Here is a 17,440-nt window from a genome sequence, read left to right on the forward strand (position 1 = left end):
AGGAGCGCGAGGATCCAAGATGACGTCCAGGCTTAAGCACAAGCTCGAGCTGGAGAATGTCAATCTCAATAGTGCTTATCTGAACGAATCGTTTGTACAGGTAAGTCATCGGTTCTACTTTAGACCAAATCAAAGCTGATGAATACTGTAATCTATCAGATTGGTACACCCCTACCAGCTCTATCAGAACATAAGAAAGACAAGCAGGAGTATGTACCAGAATGGCAGCAGGAGGTGAGTTTCCTCGGTGTCTTCTTTCTCAAGGTAAAGATAGCTCACTTTGATACGTTTTTGGTATAGGTTCGAGATGAACAAGGTCGAAGACGGTTTCACGGCGCGTTCACGGGAGGGTTCTCAGCTGGGTATTACAATACAGTAGGATCGAAGGAAGGTAGGTTGGCACCACTTCGCTCATCGGAGATTCTTAGATCCGATAGCTTACATATGACTGTCGATAGGATGGGCACCGTCGACATTCAAGTCATCTCGAAATAACCGAGCTAACAAAGTACAAAGAGCTGAGGATTTCATGGATGAAGAGGATTTACAACATATGAGGGAAGATAGGAAATTGGAGAATACAGATACGTTTAAAAATGAAGGGTTTGCAGGTACGAGAGAGGAATTAGGTGGGAAAAGGTCAGTCAGCTGAATTGGATGCCATCTTGATCATGGAATCATACAGTCAGCTGACATCGCATGTTGAATTTAGTCTACCATCAGCTATTGAGTCACTCATTGCACCTTCACGGTCTTCCATCGGTGAAAAGCTCTTGCAGAAATTAGGTTGGAGACCTGGACAGGGTATTGGACCTAGAGTCACCTTGAGGAAGTTGAAATTGCAGCAAGGCAAACTTGGCAAAGCCAGAGCAGGGATCGACGAAGACGAAGATGATCAAATGGGAGACGATGAAGAAGGATCCAAACATACGTTCGCTCCTAGGGATGTAGCGTTGTTGACATTCGATGCGAAAGAAGATAAGCAGGGCTTAGGGTTTGTGAAAGGAAGAGGGATGGGCCCATTACCTGGCAAACGACCTGGTAAGCTATTCTATGCAGCAAACTCATATGTGTCTGGCAGAGTAGCTGACCCTTGACTAGCGATGGGAGCGAGACAGCTGGATGGTGATGATTATGATCCATACTCTGAAGCTGGACCTTCAAGTCGACCTTTGGCATTTGACGGATTAGACGATGAAGACGAAGTGATAGTGATGGGAGGCTCCACTCGTCCAGGTTTGGGATCAAGATCAAATATGGAGAATCGATATAGTGCTGGAAGAGAGGTGCAGCAGGATACATGGCATGATGGCAGACCTGTGATGAAAGGGTTCGCATTAGATCCCAAAGGTGTTCCACAGGATAAATGGTAAGCTATACATCACAGTCTACGACTTAGTTGATAATAGCTGATGAGATCGATAGGTTTGCTATGCCTGATATACCGCCTGATTGGAGACCTCGTCCTGCTCGAGTATGGGGGACCACCAAGAAATGGGATCAGAAACCTGGTGAAGAGGAAGTGAAGAAGGAGGTGATCAGGGGTGAACCTGGAAAACCTCTAACGTTCGAACAGGTAAGCTGTCAGCTGTTCCAAATTCCGTGGTGGATGTAGCTGACAGTCCTTCTCAGCGTGGAGCAGCATTAGGTGAGGAACAACGTACATCTAAAGCCAAATCGGTATTCGAGTACATGTCTTCCAAAGATCGAGAACGTCTTGCATCAATAGCATCTACAATTGCGCAACCGTCACCGCAGTCGCTATCGTTCCAATCACCTCCGGAGGAAGAAGAAAATAATGTTTCTGCGGCCACAGAAGTAGATATCCCACCGTTATCACCTCGAACAGCCTCGGCAGCTCTAAAGGGATTTATACCCTACGGTGACGATTTAGAGAAACAAGATCGATACAAATCATATCTCACTTCTCAAACGTATAATACCACAGAACCTAACCCAATCTTGAAAAAGGGTACGATCGAAGAGATAAATAAAGAATTAAGGGATTTTTCGTCTTCCGCTCGCATCTTCCGTCCAATGTCCTATGCGATGTCCAATAGATTCACGAGCGGATCATCAAGTTTGGCAGTGACAGATTTGAAACAGGCCAAACCTGGTTTACACATATTTGATGCTGAGAAGGCTAAATTAGAATCAGAGAAGCCGAAAGCGCCAGAGGTCGTGGAGGTAAAGAAAATCTTGACACCTAGAGAGCAAGCGGCCGCTAGTGGGATGTACGGGAAGATGACTAGAGAAACTAGGAATTGGTATCCTACCAAATTGATTTGCAGGAGATGGGGTGTCAAGGATCCTCATCCTGAAGGAGATCCCAACGTGGGTAGAGATCAGAAGAATACCAGTAATAATAATGCTTTGGACACTATGCCTTTACCTTCAAACGATGCAAGTTGGGAATCCAAATTTATACATCAACCTACCACCACCACCGCCACCACGACCACCACTACAAACGCAGCATCAACGAGTACGAATATGAATGAGGGTGGTGGAATAATCGGTGATGATGAAGTTGAGAAACAACCTACGAATATATCGGAAGTGGGGATGGCCAACGATATAAATCAAGGTAGAGATATATTGACTTATGAGAAACCTTCGATTGACATCTTCAAAGCTATCTTTGCGAGTGACGACGAAGATGAGGATGAGGATGATGAGGGAGCAGAGGACGGTTCTAACATGGAAACGGTACGAAAAGAAGAACCAAGGAAGTATGAACATCCATTCCCTGTAAAGGAAGAAGGTCCAGTGGATATACAAACCTTCAAACCTGTTTTCACACTTCGTAAAGAAGATACCACAATCGACTTCAAGAAGAAGGACAAAGAGAAGAAAAAAGAGAAGAGTAAGAAGAGGAAAGGTGTTTTGTCGTTCGATGTTGGCGTTGAAGGTGAGGATGAAGATGCACAAAGGGAAGAAAAGAAGAAAAAGAAGAAAGACAAGGACAAGGACAAGGATAGGAATAAATCTAATGGTAGTCATATTGAGAATGAAGGAGGAGAAGCGGAATGGGTTGAAAAACCAAGTGTTGTACCGAGATTGGTAGGAAGAAAAGGTGCAGCTGATTTCATGTAAAACACCAAATTTGTATTTTGTTGTATTATACTTGTTACAATCATCACGACATCATTTCATCGCATCATTACTAGCTGATACTCTCATACAATCGATCCATTCGAAATTATTATGGCTGCTTGACGGCATCAAAAAGACAATGTAAAGTATACAATCAGATTATTACGTCTCAAACGTCAGAGCTGTCTCTTTGATCATGATTCTAGCCTGCCTATTCCCAGGCCACGAAATCTGTATATCGCTCAGCGCGGAAGTAGAACTCAGTGGACCTATCAAATCGTACATCATCATAAACCATTAGTCATTATTCTATATTCTCAACAAGGTAGTCTTAAGGAAGGGAACTGAACTCACCATCATCTGCTCTTATAAATTCAATCCTCTTGAACGGTTCTCCTTTCTCACCACCTTGTCTGGGCGGCGCACCAACATTGAAGAATCCACTGAGGCTACTACCGACTTTCCAAACTGTTACATTCCCTTCTTCTAAACTTACAGTGATCAATCTCCTACCGTCCGGAGAGAATGTCACCGCCGATACGGGGTGTTTGTGAGGTTCAATCACATATAATCGAGAGGCAGTTTTTAGATCGTACCTATACCCAACATCCTAAATCAGCTTACTTCCATTCCACTAGTACTGATGAGTCAGCAACATGACTTACATTATGACTGCTCCTTCATGGGTGCCTACAGCCAAACGTTGAGTACCACTATGGAAATCTATCGTTGAGAATCTATTCCCGCACCCACACAAACCGATTCAATCAGTATGCATTCCTGACCATCCTGCTTTACATATATATTAGGGAAACGGTCACTCACGCCAAAACCAATTCATTCAGAATGACCGTCGCAGCCTGCCAAACATCGTCTCTCATCTTTCCAATATTCGGATCCAAACTCTTCACAACCGCCTCAGCAATCCTTGGTAAACCATTCTCCAATACGTTCGGTTTCTTCCTAGCCATATAAACACATAATTTCATTATGCTTGTTCGGCCTTCTACCGATTTCGCGTCTAGGATATCCATCGATAGTGTCGACATGAACAAAGCCGGATTACTAGAGGCAACATGTAATACAGCTAGACGAGCTTGGGCAGCTATACTGATACTATTTCCATTCCCATTGATATTTGAGGCGAAATCTTTATGGGTAGATAGGTGGAATAATCTTCGGAGAAGGTCCGATGGATCAACATACGATTGCCATGTTGTGAACCCCTTGGCACAGATTTCGATCGCCAGGGATAGGTGGGAGAATGAGTTGGAATGTAGGAAGATTGATACTGATTCAGCAATGGATTTCAGTACGCTTTGGATACAAAAATCAGCTAGATTCACTCCGACAGAAAGTAGAAAGTGAAAGCAAAACTTACCTTGGCTGCATTGTCTCAAACTTGTTTAAAGCGATGCCACCGAGCATCGTCAGGGCATTCGCAGCCGCGTCGGAATATCTAGTCGCGGGCGAAAGTTTACTTGGTACTGAAGAGTATACATCATGTCAGCTGGTGAGGCATTGCACTGAGGTCTTAGCTTACAGTTTGCCTGTCCAACTTCCACCGTAGAATCCAGCTCAGCGCTAGTCATCCTCCCCACTCGAGCAGCAAATAACATCCGGGCCGCCTGATGTACATCGGCTATGAGAGGAGTGTCAGCTGCAGGTTCACGTGCGACACCACCGTGTAGCTCACTCGAAGGGTCCATGTAGTATTCCGCAAAGAAGTGTAGATCGGGCTCAATGGCCGAAGACGGCAGAGATGCGGTATATTGTGCTATTACTTCTGCTGCCCATCTCTCATGATCTACCGAATTGAAGATGCAATCAGCACCAGATAGGTTATTTGCGGCAGATCAGGGTATACTGACCAGGGGAATCAAGGAAGGGCCGAAGTAGCGTGACGATAGCCAATTGCCTCAGACCAGTCATGTGAGGTGATATGCACCAGACATCAATACCTTGAGCGTAATTGAACTGCTCTTCCTCGTAACTGTTGACGAAGCTTCAGTCAGCTGACTTATCGTATACAGCGCTGTCAACTTGACGTACCCTGAGCTCCCTATCACAACCGGTATATCAGGCCTGCGTATCCCTAGGTTGTCAGTGCAGATCTCATCGACTCTGTCATCTATACCGAAAGTGAGAAAGACGGATAGCAAACTCCGAAGGGCAGATAGGGGACTGTGAGTTGGATTATTCTTGGACGAATGGAGCCATCGACCCAATTCTCGTAGATCGAAGTTGACCAATCGGCCTGTAACATCAAGTGATATATGAGCTTTTCCCACGTATCATCATTTTGGACATCCGCAACATACCTAGATCCGCTGGTTCCGCGGGTAGGCATGGAACAGGTTGTAAAGCTGAATTTTCATTCGTGTTCGACAATAGACTGAGGAGCCATGCATCAGCTGTTTAGCCAGAAATGTGGTGCATTATGTTTGATGAAAAGCTGACTCACACTTCCGCCCAATCACCAACCTGCAACATATCCTCGGCTGCATCCAGGCCGGTCGATCTTCTGAATTCTTGAGTTTGAGTATTCCATACTCTGGCTTTACCATTAGCGTAAGCCAGTAAAATATCCTTCTGTTCGATGAATATACGTCGCAGAGGCGTTCGAGAAGCCGGGATGAGGAAGAGGCTGAAAACATGTCGCCAGTGAGCAATTCGATTTGCATGGAAATGTAGGCACATAGGGGACTTACTCGTCCATGCTTTTTAGAGAAATGATACCGACTGTTCCGTCCCTTGACGTGATCAGGAGACATCCCTGCAATGGTCCAGCTTGTGACATATTGAGTAAAGCGACATCCTTGACTGGATCAGCGAAGAGAGTCCACGATCCACAGAGCTTGAAAAGACTATCAAGAAGTGTCAGCATCCTATGCAGGGCTAGGATATAAAGTGTAACAAACCTTGTTGTCCATATCCTGACCACACCATCATCATCACCATCTACCAGATACTCGTTCTCCACCCCATCAGTGCCGCTTGATGAGATAGTAGTGAGATAAGTGACCGGTGAATCTAGACGATCGACCGTGAGATCATCGTCTGAATTAGCATTGTTTTGCGATTTTACCAGTATATCGGCGAAATTCTGGGACGTGATATATCCTTGAGCTGCAGTGCATTGTCAGCTCACCTTGCTTTAGCACAAAGGCGGTGGAGTCAGCTCACGATCTGAGGTGAAAACATTTTCAACGCTTGCGGCAGCTATACGAGAGATCCTACTGGTGTCCGTTGAGTGGCCAAGCTTGGTGAGCGATTGCGGTTCGGTACCGTTTCCCAATACGTGAAGTAACTTGATTTCTTCCATTGTCGCGAATGTCAGAATACCATCGCAGCCGAGGGATGTACTTCGAATATCGTCAAGCATGGTGCCGCTATCGAAGCTGACATGATGGTAAGCATAGGTGACTATAGAGAGAAGAGCCTGACTCACTTCACACTGGTCACTTTGCCTTTAGGATGATTGATATCCTCTATCAGGTGGTACAAGTGGCATTTATACTGTTGAACGGTGAGAATGTCAGCTAAATATTCTTGAGGGAGATGCGTCATCAATTGACTGACCTGTGATCTGAGTGCGATGCATTTCCACCCTTGAATGAAATGAATATCCTGTATACAACCTCGGAGGGGCAATGAAACATTTCCACGCATTTTCAATTTCTTGCCATCGGTCCAGATTACCTATAAATTACGTATCGCGCCATCAGCTGATGAAGCTTAAGTATTGCATCTTGACTGACTCACATCCACGGAACCATCTTTCCATCCCACTCCTTCCCCCTTCCCACCAATAACGATCCTATCCCAATTTCCTCCTCCATCCCTTTCCACTTCCTGACCTTCTCCTATCCCTGGACTGGGCTCTTCAGGCTTCTCATCTTCTTTGCCTTTCCTTCCCCAATCTCTCCTAGCTAAGAATTTCGCAAAACCCTTCTCTTTGTCTTTATCTTCCTTGGGATGCGAATGATCACCTAACAAAGGCGACGACGCTGAATCCTTCAGGTGGGTGTAAGACGCTGACTTCCTCAAGGTAGACTCTCGACTACGTTGGGCTGATGGGTCGGGTGTACTTGATCGGAGGTAAGGGGACGGGAAAGCTGAGGATACCGCCCGTATCTGCGGGGAGGCCTTGATTGCCGGAGTGGTATCTTGAGATGATGGATGAGTAGGGAAGATTATGGGGTAAGAAGTAAGACTGGTCGGAGTGGAATGAATCAGATAGCTCGCTGCGAAATACATACATGAGCTATTATACGTTTATCATCGTATCTCATTCAGCTCACTATCGTGGTTGTTTAATACTCCAACATCACCTTGCCCAGGTAATTCTAGTCTGGCAACGATGTGCATTCCTGTTCCAGCAGGTGAAGGGGTAACCATGACGACTCTAGTCACCTCTCCGTTCGGACTAGGTAAAGCACACGGCCATGGAAGTCCATGAACGACGAACATGATGGTCTAAAAGGACGAATGGTCAGCTTAGTCCATACGCTCACAGAATAGCTGATCTTACATTGTCTTTCTTCGCCAAATGGATATGCTTCCAATCCCAGAACAAGGGCACTTTCAAGGCCTGTTTACTACCTGACGAGTTGGCTTCCTCTGGCGATTCGAGGTTGATACTCGCTGTTTGGTGCAATGTCGCTAACGAAAATATATCCAACGACCTGAACACCACCTTCATCAGCTGTTTCATCCCACAACGAGCGGCGGAGGAAAGGTTAGCTCACCCCTCGTCCCGTAGCACCACCAGCGAATCGACCTCTTCGTACACCTTCAGCTGCACTATCTTCCCTCGTCCTACTTCCCTCAGTATAATCCTCCTTACAAACTCTTCTTTCCCTTTCCCACTCTTCTTCCTCCCTATAGGTGGGGGTAAAGTAGTCGATATCGTAGGACTTCGTTCACTAATAAGATCCTCTATCAATTTTCGATCCTGAGACGATTTCTTATCTTCTCTCGTTTCTTTCTCCATCTCTAAATCAACTTGAATCTCTTTCATTCCCTCTTTATCCTCTCCTCCTCCTAGCACAGACTCATCATCATGTTCATGTTCAGTCGATACACTGTTCCGTCCAAAGAATCCAAATCTATTGGTGTTCGGTGTCGTTTCGGTCGATGTTGAAGATACGAATGATTTCGGACTTGTTGCACCTGATCTACCCTCATCATTATTATCATTGGTCCGATCTTCCTTGCTATGTAGTCCTACTAGGCCTCTTCGTCCTATTCCACCTATACCCAATCCGATGATAGAAGAACTATCATCTTTCCTTTCTTTTTGCTTTTCCAAACTTTCTCTCAACTCATGTCGGTCGGATATACTTCCTCGATGAGTATGTTGATCCGGCCCAGCGACACTTGCAGATACAGAGGAAAGAGTGGTAGTGGGTAATTGAAGTGCTGATGGAGGAGGGGAGAATGCTGATGTACGTCGTTTACCTGTTATACTTGACGCGGAAGAGCTATTTCGAGGTCTACCAGAGTATGACAAGTTGCGTTGTTGAGTGGGTCGATGCCGTCGGGGTGAAGAGGGTGAAGATGCCGCTTGGGTCGTTATGGATGGTATTGCTATACCGGGTGAGACCACTTCCTGCCTATCTAGGAGAGAGGAGGTGGTATGTATCCATATGGTGTTATCTTGACATGCGAGGGCGGTACGACGTGAAGGACCTGCTTCGGTGGATGAGGGTGTGAGCCACGATGCGATGTGAGTGGGTGAGATGGGAAGGGAGGATGGCGAAGTTGGGAGATGAGGGTCGAGGAGGATGGGAATTTTCAGGGGCTTCTCTGCCATACTCAATGAATCTGATATTTGGCCGCTGATTCGTAGGGACCCGATATACCTGATGTCTATATTTGTGATGCAGTTGTGAATGTTGAATAGCAGCAGAAATCAGAATGACGTGCATTGGTCTGTTGATGGTCTGGTTCATCCGGTTCAACCGGTTCCACGAGCACTAGCACGGACTCATCCGCCTCGTACCCCACAACCCACCCACGCATCGTCTGAATATCTGGATTGCTGACCATGCTATGCATAGTAGTATGTAAGGTGATACATGACCGTCATCAAACTATATGATCCAAAAACGATCCCTCCTCTCTCTAGTCCAATCATGACATCTAGTGTGAAGCAGCAAGAGCATCGGCTTTCTCTTTGGCGGAGAACATACGGGGCTAGGGGATGGAGCACATTTGTCAATGATGAGTACGCACTCGAGCATGATCCATAGAGATGTATACTTACAGGAAGGTTACGTTCCCTACAAGCACAGAGAAGAAGTTGGATATTGTCAGCTATTGCACAAGGATGAAGCTCATCAGACAGTCTAGCTTACCATTTTGTACCGTCAGGGAAGAGAGGTGCTATATTCAGAGGAACGAACATGTCAGCTATATATCTTCCATAGATTGAGTATCTCAAGAAGAAGATAACTCACGTCGATATGGATCAGGGTGGATTTCTTTGGCTAATCGCTCTTCCGCTTGTTCAAGTACCAAGGCAAGTGCACGGGGGTCGGTGATGTTCCTATGAGGTAAGAGACCAATGTCAGTCAATCCTTGCAGACATGTACGGTCCCATTCCATTCTCATTGTTTCCCATTCTCTTTCTGAACTCCGTAGGTTTTTTTTTTTGGATCCTTGAACATGACACCATCGCGATGACTACATCAACAATATCTGGTTTCTAATTGAACGCTCCTTTGGCTCTTCTTCATGATCTCAACAAGTATTCCTCTCTTGCTTCCAAAGTTGACCATGAAGCCGACCTAATCATCTTCATCTATACATTGTCTGTCTTCGCCACTAAGAATTATCCCCCTTAATCCCCAGCTTTCCATTCTCTCCTCAATGACGCTGTTTTTCTCTTCACAAGTGAATGGTGCAACCCACCTATTTCTCTCAAACTCCGCCCTGATCTCAATAGCTCTCTCCCTCCAGAGGTCCCTTCGGATATACCAATTCAGCGAGTTGACCAGATATCGCTTGTATAACGATTTGACGTATTGTCTATATTGGATGAAATCGATTTTCGATCAGAGAGCAAGAGGTGGACAAGAAGAAGAAAGAGAAGATGAGAACCTGTTCGTCAGTACAAATTTCCGGAGACAAAGGCGAAGAGACTCGAGCATACCGGTGTGCTGCCGAGTAGGAAGTTGCTGGAGTGCTCATTGTGACGATGTTTTACTGTACTAAGTTATTTTAGACGCTCACAACGATGACTTTGAGATGGTTTGGATAACCTTTACTCTGACTGGTTGCAGACTGACGAGTGAAGAAGACGAACGGAAGTATTTTCACGTTTTAACATATGTCGAAGTTAGGCATCCGCCAGAGACCATAACTGCAGGTTGTATGCCTAATTGATCTGACTTCCTTCTGTGAGGTCTTTTTGACGAGTGCATGAAGACTCGACGACTGGTGGACGGAAGACGCAACAAGCCCGAGCGACCTCACGAGATATAAGGGATTGGTTGAGAACACAGCTGATCGTCAGTGGAGATGCGGAGTCTTCCAGTTTGTGATCATTTAGAAATGGCCAGTATTCATACAGCATATCGATATCACACCCATGATCTCAATGTAGCATGACTCTACAATACAAGTTGAAATGTCAGATGTAAGATCATTTGGAACTGTGACTGCAAATGAGCTTTGCACAAGTACGTCACATCTCCTTGGGCGACTTTGAAACCCCAGGTTGTCATGAAAATCATGTTGCACCTTGCAAAGTTGATCCTCCAACCGCCTCAAAATCCCGTTCAGCCAAGCTCACATAAATCACGTGATATGACATATGATCAGATGATATCGCCGCGGGAATAAGTGAAATCAGAAGAGATCAGTCTGTGATCGCCGCGTTTGTTTTTGTGTTTTGGACCTGATCATTAGAAGTGGAGGTGGTCCTCAACCTACGTCCAAGGAAAGATATATAAACCCCTCTCTGTGATCGATTTACCATTCTTCTTTTTCCTCATCCACTCACACGCTCAACAATCAATCTACTAGACCAATCAGTCACTTAACTTTCAAACTTACCAACCAACCACAACCCAACAATTAATCACAATGGCCCGAACTAAGCAAACCGCTCGAAAATCCACTGGTGGTAAAGCCCCAAGAAAGCAACGTGAGTTTTCCTCTTCGCCACCCACTCAACTCACCATACTGATATCTGCTCTTGGTCGAATATAGTCGCTACCAAGGCTGCTCGAAAATCCACTTCCAAGACCCAAGGTGCCGGTACCTCAGGCGGTGTCAAGAAACCCCACAGATACAGACCTGGTACTGTCGCTCTTAGAGAAATCAGACGATACCGTGAGTCAGCTTCCCGAAGCTCATGTGCTGAACAAAGCTGATCATGAATCTGTTTTGGATCATAGAAAAATCCACTGAACTTCTTATCCGAAAACTTCCTTTCCAACGATTAGTCAGGGAAATCGCTCAAGACTTCAAGACTGATTTGCGATTCCAATCTTCTGCCGTACTGGCTCTTCAAGAAGCCTCTGAAGCTTACCTCGTCTCTCTCGTGAGTTATCTCAGCTTTCTCTCACCGTTGGCCGGACAGAAGCTGATTTTGTCCTTACAGTTCGAGGACACCAACCTTGCTGCTATCCACGCTAAGAGAGTTACAATCCAACCTAAGGATCTCCAACTCGCCCGAAGACTCCGAGGTGAACGATCATAAGCTCATCACTCAGGCTAATGAGTGATAGCTGGGGAGCAAGAGATTAGTGCAGTCTTGTGGGGTAGATTACATTATCATCTTTTAACGCGTGATACATCAAATCAGATCTTGATCTCTATCATTCCGTTATATCATTTTTTTACACTTCGTTTCGCTCATCACTTTTCATTTTTAACGGGTCGAGTCTACTCCCCACATTTATGTATTCATGCATGTTATATATAACTATACATCGTACTGTTGTCATTCTGCAACCAGGGGGGAGTGGCCATCAGCCTTTGTCCCTTTGTTCACTCATTGTCTCCCCTTGCTCTGTGATTCTTATTTATTGTAGTCCACTAACATCTTAACAGTCCTCGTTCACTACCAAAGCCATGTATGCATACATGTTCATATTCACAACGAGATGTTACCTCGATGATCTGATTGCACGCTGTGATGATGTGCCAAAGTGCCACGTTATAAGTTATACTCGAGTATGCTGTATGCCCTGAAAATACGGAACCACTTTGACTTGAATTCACGTGTAACTCGATAACTCCTGACATCTAACTACTCTGACTCTGTCAACCACAGTCCAGCAAATACCATCTCATCTCAAAGCTTTGTTCATCCACATCTGACTTTGCCCTCGAAACCTCTAAGATCGTATACCCCTCATAAACTCTCCGTCTGTCCTTCCCCTCAACTCAAAATGCCTCCTCCCACTTCGTCTCTCAAACCTACAGCAGCCAAGACCAACGGTTCCTCAGCTCCAGCCGCAGCTCCAGCCAAAGCAACCGGCGGTAAATCCACTACTTCCACTGCTGGACATCTATCCAAACCTGATCAAAGCAAATACAATGCAGAGCAGGAGGAGCTAAACAAGCAGATCGCAGAGGTCAAGACGAAACTTGTAAGTACCCCTATCCAGAATAGCATGAGGTATCAGCTGAATGATGAATGGTACCTTACTTACTGGCGTTTCGGTTTATCCAGGATGCTATTCGATCTCGAATCTCGCTCACCCAAGCTCCTCAAGGTGGTGATCGTCGATCAGAGATCAAAGCAGAGATGGATTCCTTGAGATCCGAACAAGCTAAATTTAAAGGTGATAGAAACAAGTTATTCGATGAGATGAAGAAATACCAAGAATCTCTAGCTAAGAAGATCAAAGAAGTTCAAGGTCAGAAAGGTAAAGTTAGTTATAGGACTACAGGGGAGATTGATGATAGGATTGCGTCAGTCATCGAGAAATCTTCAACTTAAAATATAAGACCTACCTGGGTAGATGCTGATTTTACCCACCTGGTATAGCTCGCTTGAAAAACAAATCGAATCTGGTTCACTCAAATTAGTAGATGAGAAGAAAGCCCTGGCCGAAATAACCTCTTTGAGAAGATCACGAAAAGTGTTAGAATCCACTGGATCAGTCGACGATGCCATCGCAGCTGATAAAGCCAAGATTGACGAATTGAAAAAACAATTGGATGATCCTGAAGCCAAGAAGGTAAATGAACGATTCGATGCGCTCAAGAAGGAGATGGATTCCCTTAGGGCCGAGGGGGATAAGGCTTATGAGGAGAGAGGGAAATTGTTTGATGAGAGGAATAAGCTGAGTAAGGATATGGTGAGTTGGACTATCTTTCATTTGTCAGGATGCTGTTCGGTGTGTTGGGCGAATGAGCAGATGGGTGATTATAGTGATTCAGATTATGAGCGGAATTGAGTTGGGGAGATTCGGGATACGAACAGACCCGGAGGCGGAGAACAAGTCAAGTCACAGGTCTCAGTCTCATCTTCGTCTTTGTGCGGCATGTGGAAATGTGATAAACAGGGCTGGTGCTGATTCTGCTTTACTTCCCAGGATGAGCTCTACGAGAAGAAACGACAATCCGCCCAAGCCCATCGAGAAGCGAACGACAAGTAAGTTGATCCCAGGTGTTGTGACTCTCTGATCGGATGGCAACTCACTCCCTTATCACAGGTACTACGCCAAAGTTCAAGCTGATCGACAAGCTCGTCAAGAACGATTCAAAGCTGAGAAAGCCAAAGAAGATGCTGCTAGGCGAAACGAGGAGATTGCTCGATTGAGGGAAGAAGCCAAAGCACCAGCATTCACATCTGAAATTGATGATTGTCAAGTATTGATCGGTTGGTTCAAAGGAAAATACGGTTCTGGGGAAGTACCTTCCACTCATGCTGGATCTAACACCAGCGAAGAGAAAGTATTAGAAGGAGTCAAAGCGTTGGAAATTCGAAAGGTAGATTCGGAAGATGCTTTCAAGGGAATGACATTGAAGAAGAAAGGTGATGAAGAGGAATTAGGTGGATTTTTCGGTGGTGGAGGAAAATCCAAGAAGAACAAGAAAGGTGGTAACAACAGTAAAAAATCCGGTACAGCCACTCCTGCTTCTGAAGGTACTTCTACTCCTACTTCCGGTGCTGGTGCAGTGAACCTCCCTATGAGTTTACTCAGTGCGCTGTTGAGTTTGGGTATCCCCCCTCCATCTGGTAAAGATGATGTACAAAGGACTATAGATGATTTGGAGACTAAGAAGGCTTGGTTCGAAGCTAATTCTGCTGCTAAGACCAAGGTGAGTGATGATGTCTGTTGGACTACATAACTGCAATATGAACGCGTTGTTTAAACTATCTGTCATACCGATTCAAGCTGACTTGTAAACGGTCTTTTGCGTATAGGCTGAAATCGAGAGAGTAGAGAAATTAGTAGCTAAATTACAAAAGAAGAATGCCGGTGTTCTCAACGATGACGACGAAGAAGAGAAAGCTGCTACTTCAGGTGATGAAGTTCCGGTCGAAAAAGGCGGTTCGAAAGAACCTTTACACAGTGAGTGGTCAATAGTCATCAGCTCAGCTCCTTCGTAATCATATTCATTCCGGATTTACCGAGCTGATACGTCTGTATGTAGCTGTCGCTGTTGCTGGTGAAGCTACTGGTGCTGAAATTGTAGAGGATGAGGGTGAACAGGTGAGTAATAATCCATTTTGATCCGACACACATGTATGCTAGCATGATCGATTGACTTTCGTCTTCCTCTTGCGTAGCTCCCCACAAACGAAGATGGCAATGACCCAGAAGTGAAAAAAGTTGATTCAGCTTTAGAAGAGCTCAAGGAAGCTGAAGCTTCACAAGAGGCCTAGTCGTTTGGAAAAAGTTGCTATCGTTATGCAAAAAAAGAAAAGGAATTAATCGCATTGACTTTGTCTGCTTATTAGGTTAATACGTGATATATGTTGGTACGAGCGGGATGCAATTGGACTCGTCTTCCAAGCTGTGCATTGATTGCGATCTGAGCAAGGTGGATATCTCTATATATAACATTGTGCTGTATGGGATTAAAGTAAATCGATACGAGATCTCGGCATGATTGTTGTACTTTGCAGTCTTTCGGATTTATCTGTTCTCCATTCACAGACCGGTGTCACGCTCGGAATTGAATAAGTTGAAGTCAAGAGTGACAGAGTAAGATTTAGTTAGTGGAGGACTTGAACAGATCTACCGTTGCCCGTTGCCCGTTCTCCGTTCTCACGCCATTGCTCCTCATTTTATCTCGTTATCACCCAGATTCAGGGTAATCGTCTGAAATGCAATTGTAATTCGGCTGTTATCATATCGTATCGTCTTTTATGTGGTCTCATCGGAACGAATAGACCGATAAGTGAGTTAGAGATCAGAAAAAGGATTGGGGGATGAAAGCATTCATTCCTTGGCGTTATCAAGTAATACATCCTATAAGATACATGAACACTTCGATGTCCATGACATATCCTACATCATCATCTCTATCCAATTGAATCTTTTTGGCTTCCTCGTAGATGATCTATAAATAAAAGGGAAGAAACGGAAATACACGACTTTTTTGCGTCATACCACACCGAACCAGTCTTTTTCAACTACGTCTCCGATAACAACTACGTCTTTCTTTCATGACAGGTGGTAATAGCATCTTACGATAGAATAGACAAATACACGAATCGGAGAGCATATATAGATATCCCTTCGACACTTTCACTGTCAGAACGATATATACCACCTATCGTCGATGGTCGAAATCATCACTCGATAGCTTAATCTCTGGACTACATAATCACCAAAAATCAAAATCTAAGAAAGACTGCAGCGAAACGGACTTGTAGTACAGCAGATATGTCAATCCAAAAGGAATACAAGTAAGTTCTCTTGGTCTTTGCATCCACCCCATAGACATGTACATGTGTCCCCTACTCGAGTCTAATTTACTGATCGGTCATACCTCTTATCTTCTTATCCAGATTCACCCGTTCTACCCTTCCTCTCCCTTACGATCTCCTACACATCCTCCTCCAAAACCTTCTCTCAACCTCTTCGTTCAATACGCTCTCAACCCTTGCTAGATTGTCCAAAGACTATTATTCACTTATCATTCCACTCATTTACAAACACGTTCATATCACTTCGGATGAACAGTTACAGTCATTTTTAACTATTCCTCTGACCAAACGAGAAGAGAATGATAAGAAGAAAAGGAAGATAGTCAACACCGTTCTACTCAAAGGTAAATCCAGATCTAGATCCAATTCGTTAGAAGATAGTTCGAACTGGAGCAGAAAGATACAATGTTTGTCACTCTGTGAATCTTTGACATTGGATGTTTATCCTTCGAGAACGAGTTTCAAAATTGCGTCGAAACTTCCTCAACCACTTCAAACTCCCCTTCTCACTTTCACTCCGAAATCCCTTGAAAACCTCAGAGAGAAGTTGAGTAGATCTGGTGCACCTAGGATATTAGTCTCTTTCTGGTCTCAACATCTTCCTACGCTTATACGACCCAAGAAAGTTGTTGTGGATTACTCGACACTGAATTTCAATTCGAACGAAGATGAAGAAGGGGAAGGAGAAGGGGACGGGAATGAGGGGAAATGGGCAGATACGATGAGTGGGATGAGTATCTCCTTGCAATCGTGGACTTCCTCCGAGGGGTTGGAGATGGTTGAGTTGAAAGGTGACAAGTGGATCGGTGTGTTACCCTCGCCTGGAGTAGGGGTGAGGATGGTACATACTACTAGTAGTACTCCTTCTAGCTCCTCAGCCGAGACACTGAATGAAGAAGATGAAGAAGAAGAGTTAGTAACGGTAAACGAAACTATTCTTAACATTCCGCCAACTTCCAGTCCGACCGAACCTAATCCAGCGACATTGGAATCAATCGAAACTCGAAACAAACTGATTTCCACAAGAGTCCAAAGTATTTCAATGGGATTAAGAACCTCTCAAGCATTATATGAAACTTACCATTCGCCTTTACCTCTCAAATGGGATATAGTAGATGTGTTACCTCCTCCCATCGGATCCGAGGAGATGGATCAGGAAGAGAGGTATATTGAATACCAGAGGGAAAAGCGAAAGGTATTAGATGATATTCTGAGTGGGCTGGATGACGTTGCGCCGACTATTACGCAGAGATATGGTAGGATTGGAGGGGATGGTAGAAGGGAATTGACTTGTTTGAATTGGGTGGATCAACTGGTTGTATAAGTATGGAAAAGAAACGAAAAAAGGAGTAGAATAGGATGGGACAAGTCGATATTATCCTTTCACGGTTGTTGGTTTCCAGATCAGTTCGTATAGATGTGCATTTTCCTCATAAA

The 17,440-nt window shown here is 44.7% G+C and overlaps 6 protein-coding genes across 6 annotated transcripts; 4 read left to right on the forward strand and 2 right to left on the reverse strand.

The window, feature by feature from the left end:
* Positions 1–19: 19 nt before the first annotated feature.
* Positions 20–3,096, forward strand: V865_002230 (uncharacterized protein; the record flags this gene model as incomplete). Its single annotated transcript, XM_066226034.1, has 8 exons — positions 20–100; positions 160–234; positions 301–391; positions 459–639; positions 713–1,041; positions 1,102–1,369; positions 1,426–1,576; positions 1,633–3,096. 8 exons carry the CDS (start codon positions 20–22, stop codon positions 3,094–3,096), a joined length of 2,640 nt encoding a protein of 879 aa, XP_066082131.1.
* A 162-nt stretch (positions 3,097–3,258) lies between these two features.
* Positions 3,259–8,914, reverse strand: V865_002231 (uncharacterized protein; the record flags this gene model as incomplete). The annotated part of the gene is made up of 20 exons (XM_066226035.1): positions 3,259–3,365; positions 3,451–3,692; positions 3,762–3,833; positions 3,922–4,413; positions 4,478–4,583; positions 4,640–4,738; positions 4,793–4,903; positions 4,968–5,089; positions 5,149–5,353; positions 5,418–5,491; positions 5,561–5,743; positions 5,808–5,963; positions 6,018–6,225; positions 6,283–6,497; positions 6,548–6,615; positions 6,679–6,798; positions 6,862–7,343; positions 7,401–7,575; positions 7,631–7,784; positions 7,848–8,914. The coding sequence occupies 20 exons, from the start codon at positions 8,912–8,914 to the stop codon at positions 3,259–3,261; spliced, it is 4,458 nt and encodes a 1,485-aa protein (XP_066082132.1).
* Positions 8,915–9,243: 329 nt separating this feature from the next.
* On the reverse strand, positions 9,244–10,293 carry V865_002232 (uncharacterized protein; the record flags this gene model as incomplete). The annotated part of the gene is made up of 6 exons (XM_066226036.1): positions 9,244–9,297; positions 9,368–9,383; positions 9,459–9,486; positions 9,561–9,649; positions 10,015–10,131; positions 10,256–10,293. 6 exons carry the CDS (start codon positions 10,291–10,293, stop codon positions 9,244–9,246), a joined length of 342 nt encoding a protein of 113 aa, XP_066082133.1.
* Positions 10,294–11,190: 897 nt separating this feature from the next.
* Positions 11,191–11,809, forward strand: V865_002233 (histone H3; the record flags this gene model as incomplete). The annotated part of the gene is made up of 4 exons (XM_066226037.1): positions 11,191–11,251; positions 11,317–11,439; positions 11,505–11,650; positions 11,711–11,809. The coding sequence occupies 4 exons, from the start codon at positions 11,191–11,193 to the stop codon at positions 11,807–11,809; spliced, it is 429 nt and encodes a 142-aa protein (XP_066082134.1).
* A 694-nt stretch (positions 11,810–12,503) lies between these two features.
* Positions 12,504–14,953, forward strand: V865_002234 (uncharacterized protein; the record flags this gene model as incomplete). Its single annotated transcript, XM_066226038.1, has 8 exons — positions 12,504–12,704; positions 12,788–13,029; positions 13,106–13,418; positions 13,656–13,714; positions 13,776–14,385; positions 14,492–14,639; positions 14,722–14,780; positions 14,858–14,953. The coding sequence occupies 8 exons, from the start codon at positions 12,504–12,506 to the stop codon at positions 14,951–14,953; spliced, it is 1,728 nt and encodes a 575-aa protein (XP_066082135.1).
* A 1,006-nt stretch (positions 14,954–15,959) lies between these two features.
* V865_002235 (uncharacterized protein) lies at positions 15,960–17,327 on the forward strand (the record flags this gene model as incomplete). The annotated part of the gene is made up of 2 exons (XM_066226039.1): positions 15,960–15,982; positions 16,085–17,327. 2 exons carry the CDS (start codon positions 15,960–15,962, stop codon positions 17,325–17,327), a joined length of 1,266 nt encoding a protein of 421 aa, XP_066082136.1.
* Positions 17,328–17,440: the final 113 nt, after the last annotated feature.

This window comes from Kwoniella europaea, chromosome 1 (assembly GCF_036810445.1).
Source record: "Kwoniella europaea PYCC6329 chromosome 1, complete sequence".
In the NCBI taxonomy this organism is placed as follows: domain Eukaryota; kingdom Fungi; phylum Basidiomycota; class Tremellomycetes; order Tremellales; family Cryptococcaceae; genus Kwoniella; species Kwoniella europaea.